The sequence below is a fragment of the Oncorhynchus tshawytscha genome, linkage group LG09, assembly GCF_018296145.1.
Source record: "Oncorhynchus tshawytscha isolate Ot180627B linkage group LG09, Otsh_v2.0, whole genome shotgun sequence".
NCBI lineage: Eukaryota > Metazoa > Chordata > Actinopteri > Salmoniformes > Salmonidae > Oncorhynchus > Oncorhynchus tshawytscha.
This window is the reverse complement of record NC_056437.1, coordinates 55,275,744-55,288,243: the sequence shown is the minus strand read 5'-3', so window position 1 is coordinate 55,288,243 and position 12,500 is coordinate 55,275,744. Positions and strand designations below refer to the sequence as shown.

Here is a 12,500-nt window from a genome sequence, read left to right as displayed (position 1 = left end):
ACACAGAATTTCAACACGGGCAAAACAGGCGATTTAGGCCAAGATTACTGTCACAGATTGCTGGCCCAGCCCCTCCTCATCCCTCCTCATCCCTCCTAGTTTACCACTGGGCCAAATTGCATTATGGTCGGGCTTCCACAATAAGCAAGGTAGGAGAGGAGCCTCAGCCTGAGGAGAGAGACTCATCTCAGTTCATCCCACTGAATACTACGGGATTACTTTTCCTCTCGCAAAGCTGACCTGACCAATAAGTGTAAAATAAAGAAGATTAAACATGTGTTTATTTGAGGTTTGAAAGGCTATATTTTTATTTAAGGGAAAATCTACTCAAAAACGATATTTTGGTATTTTCTTTCATTAGTCCACAGTTGATACCGTTCCAAAAGGTTTTACATGTCAGCAGTCAAGTTCTCAAGATCTTGAACCTTCAAGAAGCAAAGTGTCCCCGGCAGCATCATCATCATGAGAGAAGTGCGAGAAGAGTGTTTTGCCGCAATCTTAAAGGTCTTTTAAGAGGCACTGGGTGTGATTTCCAGCTGCAATAGATGCCCTGCTTTTCTGCCTGATCTCCATTCAGAGCTGTTAAAACCACCATCTCTCTTCTGTGGGGCATGGTGTGTGTGTGTGTGTGTGTGTGTGTGTGTGTGTGTGTGTGTGTGTGTGTGTGTGTGTGTGTGTGTGTGTGTGTGTGTGTGTGTGTGTGTGTGTGTGTGTGTGTGTGTGGAGCACGGCTCTGCACTCTTAGTTGGATCCAGCTGTGGGAGGTTTTTGTATGTTTTCGGTTTCCTGCTTTGGCCCCATGCTTATAGACTGAGAGGTGTCAAATCACAAGAGCCCATTTTCTAGCACACACACGCACGCACACACGCACACACACGCGCCCGGCATGTATATATGCGCACACACACAACGAGCCCTGTGACCCTGTGTTCCCGTGGGAGAAGGTTGGGAAGCCCCAAACCTCCCTGTGACCCGGGAACACAGCCATACCTCCTGTCACCAGTGTGATACGGTGTCAAAGTACAACATCATCTGCAGCCTCCCTCTCCATGCAGAATACACTACCACAGGTCTAGATCCAGGACTACAGCATGTGTGTGTGTGTGTGTGTGTGTGTGTGTGTGTGTGTGTGTGTGTGTGTGTGTGTGTGTGTGTGTGTGTGTGTGTGTGTGTGTGTGTGTGTGAGCGTGCTTGTGTGTGTGTGTGTGTGTGTGTGTGTGTGTGTGTGTGTGTGTGTGTGTGTGTGTGTGTGTGTGTGTGTGTGTGTGTGTGTGTGTGTGCGTGCTTGTGTGTGTGTGTGTGTGTGTGTTTCTGCGTCCTTGCACACATTCCACACACAAACGTGAACATGGAATGTCCTGTTCCTGTGGTATTCCCTTTAAGGCTCAGTGCTCCTGTCCTTGTCCTGTGTGTCATCAGTGTTCCATGTTCTTTCTTAGATGTTATTGGGCTACTTGATTCTTACTGTGTAACTAACCTCCTAGACAGAGGTGGTCTAACTGTAAGCTGCCTGTCTGTCTCTCCCTCCCTCCTCTCCACCCTTCTCCTCTCCACCCTCCCTCCTCTCCGCCCTTCTCCTCTCCACCCTCCCTCCTCTCCGCCCCTTCTCCTCTCCACCCTCCCTCCTCTCCGCCCTTCTCCTCTCCACCCTCCCTCCTCTCCGCCCTTCTCCTCTCCACCCTCCCTCCTCTCCACCCTCCCTCCTCTCCTCCCTTCTCCTCTCCACCCTCCCTCCTCTCCACCCTCCCTCCTCTCCTCCCTTCTCCTCTCCACCCTCCCTCCTCTCCGCCCTTCTCCTCTCCACCCTCCCTCCTCTCCGCCCTTCTCCTCTCCACCCTCCCTCCTCTCCGCCCTTCTCCTCTCCACCCTCCCTCCTCTCCGCCCCTTCTCCTCTCCACCCTCCCTCCTCTCCGCCCTTCTCCTCTCCACCCTCCCTCCTCTCCACCCTCCCTCCTCTCCTCCCTTCTCCTCTCCACCCTCCCTCCTCTCCACCCTCCCTCCTCTCCGCCCTTCTCCTCTCCACCCTCCCTCCTCTCCACCCTCCCTCCTCTCCTCCCTTCTCCTCTCCACCCTCCCTCCCTCCACCCTCCCTCCCTCCTCCCTTCTCCTCTCCACCCTCCCTCCTCTCCTCCCTTCTCCTCTACACCCTCCCTCCTCTCCACCCTCCCTCCTCTCCACCCTTCTCCTCTCCACCTCCCCTCCACTGCCCTGTCCCTGGAAGCAGCTGCCCCCTGCATCAAAGCTATCAGCCCCAGTGAGGGCTGGACAACAGGGGGCGCAACTGTCATCATCATAGGGGACAACTTCTTTGACGGCCTACAGGTCATCTTTGGCACCATGCTGGTCTGGAGTGAGGTGAGTACATGACAATACACACACACACGTGCACACATACACACACGCACAAACTCTCATCCCTCCACACAAACAACCCCTGAATATTGACCATAGAAGTGTATTGCATTGTCTGTCTTTACAGTTCACAGTACTGAAGGTCATGACAATACATTCTCTACATTTCCATCATGAAAGGGGGAGTGAGTCAGTCCAACTATGCCAGCTGTGGTAAAGGCCATAACACTCTCCCCCCAGATGAAACCAACTCACATAAAACACTGATGGAAATATCAACAAACCATCTGGACCAAAGAGAATTCTGCGGTTGTTGAAATACTGTGAAGTGTAGCTTTCTTCCAGAAATATGAAGCAAGACTTTTGACTTTTGCAATTTCTGGTTTTGAAACTTTAGAAGAGACAAAAGCCCTGTGTTAGTTCAACTTACACAATCAAATAACAACGTTTACTGTTTCCAATGACTTCTGTCCATTTAACAGACAGATTATTTAACATAAATGCAGGGGGCATTTTCATCGGCAAACAAAAGCACTGTTAGAATACGCCATTTTCTCCTGTACAATACATTCCAATTGAATTTGACCTTGCACACTCTTTGCGATGGTGAGGAGTGGTCCTGCCTCAGCCATTAAAAGGTGTAATGGTATAAAAAGCCTCTGGTTGCTGGTGGACTGTCTTCATTCTCCCTGCAGCAGAAGATCTGAATATGAAAGGCAGGCTAAGCGCTCTGTAAGGGACAGTTTAAAGGCATGTAAAATGCTGGTGGCTGTGTGGGCTTTAAAGACGGCGCTGGTGTGTCTGTGTGTGTCTGTGTGTGTCTGTGTGTGTGTGTGCCGGAGCTAGATTGCTCTCTCATCTGTGTGTTGTATGCCTCACTCACACACCATCACACACACTCCCATCTCTTGGAGCTCTCCAGTCATCACAGGGGCCAATCAGAGGACAAATTCAGCTCCTATTTATTCAGCGCAGCTCTCTGATGTGCTTCTGATCCTCTCAATTAGCTTCCATATAGGACTGGTGACTGGGGCTGTGGGATGGAGACTGGGGACTGTGGGATGGAGACTGGGGACTGTGGGATGGAGACTGGGGACTGTGGGATGGAGACTGGGGACTGTGGGATGGAGACTGGGGACTGTGGGATGGAGACTGGGGACTGTGGGATGGAGACTGGGGGCTGTGGGATGGAGACTGGGGACTGTGGGATGGAGACTGGGGACTGTGGGATGGAGACTGGGGACTGTGGGATGGAGACTGGGGACTGGGGACTGTGGGATGGAGACTGGGGACTGTGGGATGGAGACTGGGGGCTGTGGGATGGAGACTGGGGGCTGTGGGATGGAGACTGGGGGCTGTGGGATGGAGACTGGGGACTGTGGGATGGAGACTGGGGGCTGTGGGATGGAGACTGGGGACTGTGGGATGGAGAGTGGGGACTGTGGGATGGAGACTGGGGACTGTGGGATGGAGACTGGGGGCTGTGGGATGGAGACTGGGGACTGGGGCTGTGGGATGGAGACTGGGGACTGTGGGATGGAGACTGGGGACTGTGGGATGGAGACTGGGGGCTGTGGGATGGAGACTGGTGACTGTGGGATGGAGACTGGGGACTGTGGGATGGAGACTGGGGGCTGTGGGATGGAGACTGGGGACTGTGGGATGGAGACTGGGGGCTGTGGGATGGAGACTGGGGACTGGGGCTGTGGGATGGAGACTGGGGACTGTGGGATGGAGACTGGGGACTGTGGGATGGAGACTGGGGACTGTGGGATGGAGACTGGGGGCTGTGGGATGGAGACTGGGGACTGTGGGATGGAGACTGGGGGCTGTGGGATGGAGACTGGGGACTGTGGGATGGAGACTGGGGACTGGGGCTGTGGGATGGAGACTGGGGACTGTGGGATGGAGACTGGGGACTGTGGGATGGAGACTGGGGACTGTGGGATGGAGACTGGGGGCTGTGGGATGGAGACTGGGGACTGTGGGATGGAGACTGGGGGCTGTGGGATGGAGACTGGGGGCTGTGGGATGGAGACTGGGGACTGTGGAATGGAGACTGGGGACTGGGGGATGGAGACTGGGGGCTGTGGGATGGAGACTGGGGGCTGTGGGATGGAGACTGGGGACTGGGGGATGGAGACTGGGGGCTGTGGGATGGAGACTGGGGACTGGGGCTGTGGGATGGAGACTGGGGACTGTGGGATGTGGGATGGAGACTGGGGGCTGTGGGATGGAGACTGGGGACTGTGGGATGGAGACTGGGGGCTGTGGGATGGAGACTGGGGACTGTGGGATGGAGACTGGGGGCTGTGGGATGGAGACTGGGGGCTGTGGGATGGAGACTGGGGACTGTGGAATGGAGACTGGGGACTGGGGGATGGAGACTGGGGGCTGTGGGATGGAGACTGGGGGCTGTGGGATGGAGACTGGGGACTGTGGGATGGAGACTGGGGACTGTGGGATGGAGACTGGGGACTGTGGGATGGAGACTGGGGACTGGGGGATGGAGACTGGGGACTGGGGATGGAGACTGGGGACTGTGGGATGGAGACTGGGGGCTGTGGGATGGAGACTGGGGACTGTGGGATGGAGACTGGGGACTGGGGACTGTGGGATGGAGACTGGGGACTGTGGGATGGAGACTGGGGACTGGGGGATGGAGACTGGGGACTGTGGGATGGAGACTGGGGACTGTGGGATGGAGACTGGGGACTGGGGACTGTGGGATGGAGACTGGGGACTGTGGGATGGAGACTGGGGGCTGTGGGATGGAGACTGGGGGCTGTGGGATGGAGACTGGGGGCTGTGGGATGGAGACTGGGGACTGTGGGATGGAGACTGGGGCTGGGGATGGAGACTGGGGACTGGGGATGGAGACTGGGGACTGTGGGATGGAGACTGGGGGCTGTGGGATGGAGACTGGGGGCTGTGGGATGGAGACTGGGGACTGTGGGATGGAGACTGGGGACTGTGGGATGGAGACTGGGGACTGTGGGATGGAGACTGGGGGCTGTGGGATGGAGACTGGGGGCTGTGGGATGGAGACTGGGGACTGGGGATGGAGACTGGAGACTGGGGGCTGGAGACTGGTGACTGAAGACTGGGGGATGGAGACTGGGGGCTGGAGACTGGTGACTGAAGACTGGGGGCTGGAGACTGGTGACTGATGACTGGGGGCTGGAGACTGGTGACTGGAGACTGGAGGCTGGAGACTGGTGACTGAAGACTGGGGGCTAGAGACTGGAGACTGGGGGCTGGCGACTGGAGACTGGGGGCTGGCGACTGGGGGCTAGAGACTGGGGACTGGGGGCTAGAGACTGGAGACTGGGGGCTGGAGACTGGGGGCTAGAGACTGGAGACTGGGGGCTGGGAGCTGGAGACTGGTGACTGAAGACTGGGGGCTGGAGACTGGTGACTGAAGACTGGGGGCTGGCGACTGGAGACTGGGGGCTGGAGACTGGTGACTGAAGACTGGGGGCTGGAGACTGATGACTGAAGACTGGGGGCTGGTGACTGGAGACTGGGGGCTAGAGAGCTGGAGACTGGAGGGGGCTGGAGTCTGGAGCTGGGGGATGGTGACTAGAGACTGGGGTCTGGAGACTGGGGGCTGGAGACTAGAGACTGGGGCTGGGGACTGGTGACTGGGGGCTGGGGACTGTGACTGTGTGCTGGAGACTGGGGCTTGGGGCTGGCAAGTGGGGCTGGGGCATGGAGACTGGGGCTGGGAGCTGGAGACTGGGGCTGGGGGCTGGAGACTGGGGCTGGGAGCTGGCGACTGGAGACTGGGGGCTAGAGACTGGAGACTGGGGCTGGAGTCTGGAGCTGGGGGATGGTGACTAGAGACTGGGGGCTGGAGACTGGGGGCTGGAGACTAGAGACTTGACCTGGGGGCTGGTGACTGGGGGCTGGGGAGGGGGTTTTGGGTTGAAGGGGGTTAGGGAATGGAGGGGTGTTAGAGGATGGATGGGGTTAGGGGATGGAGGGGGTTATGGGTTGGAGGGGGTTAGGGGCTGAAGTAGGTTAGGGGATGGAGGGGGTTAGAGGATGGATGGGGTTAGGGGATGGAGGGGGTTATGGGTTGGAGGGGGTCAGGGGCCGAAGTGGGTTAGGGGATGGAGGGGGTTATGGGTTGGAGGGGGTTAGGGGCTGAAGTGGGTTAGGGGATGGAGGGGGTTAGGGGATGGTTTGGGGATAGAGGGTAGTTAGGGGCTGAAGGGGGTAAGGGATGGAGGGGGTTAGGGGCTGAAGGGGGTAAGGTGATGGATGGGGTTAGGGGCTGAAGGGGGTAAGGGGATGGAGGGGGTTAGGGGCTGAAGGGGGGTAAGGTGGTGGATGGGGTTAGGGGCTGAAGGGGGTAAGGGTTTGGAGGGGGGTAAGGGTTTGATAGGGGTTAGGGGCTGAAGGGGGTTATAGGGGATGGAGGGCCGGAGGGCTGGAGGGCAGGGCAAACCTTGTAACTGTAGTGCTGGTAAAAAGCAGCCTGTACGAGGCCAAAGTTGATTTCCTCTACCTGCCATTCAGTGTGCAGTCTAATGAGCTGATCCAATCTTCAACACACTCCACTCTGCTCTCCTCTCCCCCGCCGGCCAGTGATTCAGCTATAATAATCACTGCTTATTTATTAGACTTTTAAATTGCAGAACCATGTTGGCATAATGTTAATACACGGGTTTCGAGTCCCACACATGCTTGCCGTTAAACGCTTGGCTCTGTATTTTTGTTGTATTTATTCTTTTAATTTGTAGAATAATTGCAGTTTAATTCAACCTTGGCTAGTGGAATAGGAACCTTTGCTACAGCAGTTCCCCCAGCGCCAAAGGGTTCAGAGCCAGTCATGGTCATGGGGTAATGGCTGAAGCCAGCGGGAGAGAGACGGGACAGGGGTCAGAAATAGCACTGATTAGGCCTCCAGGGGCAGATTTGCCTGAGTTGTCCAGCTGCCCTGCCCTGCCCTCCCTGCCTGTTGACCCACCCTCAATCCTCAGCCCAGGGTTTATTTTAGAGGACACAGACAGAGGTAGAGGTAGAGGCAGACCCTCCTGTCTCCTCGCCCCGTAGCGCTGGAGTAAAGCCAGGGGTGGAAAAGTACCCAATTGTCATACTTGAGTAAAAGTAAAGATACCTTAATAGAAAATGGCTCAAGTAAAAGTGAAAGTCACCCAGTAAAATACTACTTGAGAAAAAGCCTAAAAGTATTTGGTTTTTAAATATAGTTAAGTATCAAAAGTAATTGTAATTGCAAAAACAGACTTAAGTATCAAAAGTAAAAGTATAAATCATTTCAAATTCCTTAAGGAAACCAGACCATTTTTATATTATTTTGATTATGGCTAGCCAGGGGCACACTCCAACCCTCAGACATAATTTACAAATGAAGGATGTGTTTAGTGAGTCTGCCAGATCAGAGGCAGTAGGGATGACCAGGGATGTTTCTCTTGATAAGTGTGTGAATTTGATCATTTTCCTGTCCTGCTAAGCATTCAAAATGTAATGAGTACTTTTGGGTGTCAGGGAAAATGTATGGAGTAAAAGGTACATAATGTTCTTTAGGACTGTAGTGAAGTATAAAGTTGTTCAAAATATGAATACTAATGTAAAGTACAGATACAAAAAAAAAAACGACTTAAGTAGCACTTTCAAGTATTTTTAATGAAGTACTTTACGTCACTGAGTACAGCCTACATAGAACTACTGCTCCAGTGTCCCGTCTAGCCCTCAGTATTCTCTGCTGGTCTCAGAGGTTGGTTGGTTGGAGTGCTGTTCGGCCCTTGGTCCGATGTAGGAAGTGCCGGGGCCCCACAGTGTGTTTCCAATTACCGCCCTCCCATACCGGAGAGGCCAGGGGTGAGGCTATGTTAGCTCCCTGCTCTCAGGGCCTCGAGGGCCCTCCAATATCACCCAGCCAGCCAGCCCCCCTCCCCCTGTACCCCCGATACTGATCAGCCCTGCAGAGCTGTGATAACCGTCGGCCAGGCATAATGAACACACACTGATCCTTGTCATGCTGTTCCCCTAGCCCTTCTCAAGCTCCATGTTTATGTACCTTCTGTAACACACAGCCTCTCCAGGTGTGCGGGGAGCTATGGCTCCTGTCCAACAATACCACTCTCACTTTGGATGTGTGTGCGTGCGTGTGTCTGTGTGCTCTTTAACACCACCCAGACTCACAACACTCACACCACAGACTCACAACACTTTTCAACAACTCACGAGGTCCTTCGCTGCTGCAGTGCAGATGACACAGTCCACTCATAAACGCCCTTCATTCACCACAAGTCATCAAATCCATAAACGTGTTGTTTGCGTGTCTGCCGGCATTGTGGACAGTTTGTCCTGCTCTCCTTTCCCTCCAGCCGTCCCTCTTCTCTCCTTCAGTGTGAAGGGTATTTACCCTGGCAGACAATAGAAAGGGATCGGCGGAGGCTCATTGAGGTGAAGTGTTTGTTTGCTGTTGTTGAAGAGCACCACTCACACTCCCAAACTCTGACTCAGGGGAGGAGAGGAGATCGGAGGAGAGGGGAGGGGAGAGCGAACCGAGTCTGTAGAGAACACCACTGCAGAAGTCATAGACTTGGACTAACGTCTGCCTGTCTCCCTCTCTGTCTCCCTCTCTGTCTCCCTCTCTGTCTCCCTCTCTGTCTCCCTCTCTGTCTCCCTCTCCGTCTCCCTCACTGTCTCCCTCTCTGTCCCTCTCCCTCTCCCTCTCCCTCTCCCTCTCCCTCTCTCCCTCTCCCTCACTGTCTCCCTCTCTGTCCCTCTCCCTCTCCCTCTCCCCTCCCTCTCCCTCTCCCTCTCCCTCTCCCTCTCTCCCTCTCCCTCTCTCTCTCTCTCTCTCTCCCTCTCCCTCTCCCTCTCCCTCTCCCTCTCTCTCTCCCTCTCCCTCTCCCTCTCTCTCTCCCTCTCCCCTCTCTCTCTCTCTCTCTCTCCCTCTCCCTCTCCCTCTCCCTCTCCCTCTCTCTCTCTCTCTCTCCTCCTGCAGCTCATCACACCCCATGCCATCCGGGTGCAGACTCCGCCTCGCCACATCCCAGGGGTGGTAGAGGTGACCCTCTCCTACAAGTCCAAGCAGTTCTGTAAAGGGACGCCCGGACGCTTCATCTACACAGGTCAGTTTCTCTCCCGCTCACAATAATATAATAATAACGAAGAAGAAGAATGGTTTAATCAAACCCACTATCCTGGAGTTGCAGTCATCATGCACTACTTACTGTACATCCTTACAGGGGATCGCACAGGTCGTCTTCCAGAGTATTACAATTATTTAAAGTACTAAAGCAGCATCATCTGTCTATACAGGACTACACAGTACAGGTTATTACAGACAGAGAATAGACAGTTTCATATCAGTATTTTTAGAGCCTTGTGTTAAGGACACAGTATGTAGCCATCGCTCCGCCATTGCTGGTAGCTAGAATTCTGTCATGTTCGCCCGTGTTGCAGTGTAGAGAATCATTGTACATGGTGTGAAATACGGTTAAAATAACGAGACAAAAAAAATACGCAAAAGTGATAGTTAAGACGGAAAGCATAGAAATAGCTCACATAGAACAGATCTACCACCTACCAGACTTGATTTCAATGACAGTGACAGATCTATAACTCAAATGTGGTCGGGCCTCCTAGGAAGATATTTAATGAACCTTTAAAGAACCACCATCTGAGAGATCCAACAGCAGAGATCCAACAGCAGAGTTGAGTACAGGAGTGCAGAACGCACCAGAGCTTGCTATTATCAACTCCAAAGTACGGAACAGAAAACACAGTTAGCTGCACACTGAGAGCCTCTCCAGCTCTCTCTCTCTCTGTAGCTGTGTGATTCACAGTGGATGACAGGGGCTTCCTAGCAAACACAGGCCTATCTGGCCTAAGAATCCCACCTATTTCCTCTGTGTGGAGGTTAATGCTCGGCACGGCGCTCTCACAAGCAGTGACATCCTGTACAATCCAGTAGATAAGGCCAATAGAGAACTTATCTCGCTTATAGGAAGGAAAGAGGGGCCTGATTCATCCGTCAGTGAGCAGAGCCACTAGCCTAGCTCTAGTGCCTGCCTGCCTGGCTCTATAGCCATGTGTTTATGTGCAGAAATTAGCAGGGAGTTATACGGAGCGCTTGTATGCCAAAGAAAGGGTTGTGTGTTGCAGCACAGGCAGTACCCCCGCTGCTTTAACAGTAACAGGGAGGCTTGTTGGACTAGCAGGAAGGTAGGCTACAGCACCCACTCTGTGAATGGGAGGTTCAGAGGGAGGCCAATGTTGACTTAATTACTGTAGATTGGGAGATTGTAACGACAAATGCTCGTAAAAGCGTTACAATTAAGCTAGGAAAACAGTCTGGGCTTTATAGGCCTCCATCTTGAAGCCATTTGAAGAAAGTGAATCCGTCCAGAACGTGAGCGAATGCGTGTTGGGTTCACACACACACACACACACACACACACACACACACACACACACACACGCGCGCGCGCACACGCACACACACACACACACACACGTACATACGCATACACACGTGTAAATGCACAAACACACACATTTACACTTTTAAGATGTTAAGAATGTACAATCCCGTAGAGAAATAAGTATCTGCAAAAACAAGCAATCTTTCATTCTCTGATGCTCTTTTTCATAGCAACACACAAACACACACAAACACACACAAACACACACAAACACACACACATACACACACACACACACACACACACCTCGTGCTGAAACTGAAACAGTGGTGGATTCTGCCCTCCCTGGGCTCACAACCTCGTTTCACCTAATTGAAAATTATAAGAGATGCCCTGGAGGAGAAATTTGTTTGTAATAAGTTGTACATAATGGAGGAACCTGGCTGCAAACCATTTCACTGAGCTCTCTTAGTGGGTGGAACCAATCCCAGAGCAATTTTAGACTCCTGTAATGGCTGTGGCCTTATTCCCTCTTCTGCACTTTTCCTCTCTTCCCTCGGAAAGAGGAAGGGAGGAGGGAGAGAGGAACACTTCTGCAGTGAAGTGGCCCCCTTCCTCACTCTCATTTTTATTTCTCTCATACTCACACTTGCATGCTCTTAGGCATGTCTATACAAATATAATGCACGCACACAGACGCAAACACACAGACGCACACACGCACGCACGCACATACACACACACACACACACACACACACACACACACACACACACACACACACACACACACACACACACACACACACACACACACACACCACACAGACACACACACACACACACACACACACACACAGACACACACACACAGACACACACACACACATACACACACACAGACACACACACACACAGCGGAGGGTGTGGGTGACAATGGGAGGCCTCACTCATTAATATTGATCCTCTTGACACGGGTCCACAATGCCACACAGTAGGGCACCATCCAGTGTGTGTGTGTGTCTGTGTTGTACACTCCAGTTTCTACTCACGCCACACCTCATATAATTTCCTTCAGCAGTAAGATGATGTAAAACATGTTTTAGTGATATGTTACCATGCTCAGCCCACACCCATGTTGGGACTACTTTCTCTCTCTGTGGGCTGTGTGACACTATGCAAGGCAGTGACTCTGCACCCTAACCAAGCCCTGCTGTAAATGGGCTGGCTGTGGAATGGGGAAGTCTCATTACCCAGAAATGATTTTTAATCATCTTTGGTTGCCGGGCGGGCTGGGCCGTTCCTCCCGCAGGCTACCTGACTCCATCCATACAGGCCTGTCTGGCTGCTAAGTGCTTTTTTCAAGTGGGCGGAGATGAACCCTGACCCTCTCATTTGCCAATTTCTTCAACATGTGAATTAGGAAATTCGATACGGCCCGGCGGTTACCTCACCCCGCGTCAAGGTCGACTTCTCTCCCCGGGTGAAAGGTCATAGCTGGGAGCGCTCACTGGCTCTCCGTCGGATTCCGTCTGTTTTTGTTGTTGTTGCTCTAGTCCCCCCTCTGGCAGAGCAATTAACCACATACACTCTGCACCAACGAGAGCCCCGAGTTGAAAGTAATTCTACATATTTTTTTTTTTAAATGAAGAGAGAAAGTGTCTGTAATGTGGCTGGCAGATGGGATTCCACAGAGCGCCTTATGCTGCTTGATCTGAGTGGTGAGAAATGTACACGTGAGCCA

The 12,500-nt window shown here is 53.0% G+C and overlaps 1 protein-coding gene across 11 annotated transcripts in view; it reads left to right on the top strand.

Annotated features, from left to right (window-relative positions):
* LOC112258294 (transcription factor COE1-A) overlaps positions 1-12,500 on the top strand; it is a 161,316-nt gene that overhangs the window by 118,166 nt on the left and 30,650 nt on the right. For 6 of the 11 annotated variants that reach the window (XM_042327083.1, XM_042327080.1, XM_042327076.1 and 3 more), the window contains exons 9-10: positions 2,225-2,355; positions 9,335-9,461. In XM_042327083.1, coding sequence (XP_042183017.1) covers positions 2,225-2,355; positions 9,335-9,461 — 258 coding nt within the window. Of the gene's footprint in view, positions 1-2,221; positions 2,356-9,334; positions 9,462-12,500 lie in introns of all 11 variants that reach the window. The other 5 variants (XM_042327075.1, XM_042327081.1, XM_042327078.1 and 2 more) reach the window with 1 other exon arrangement.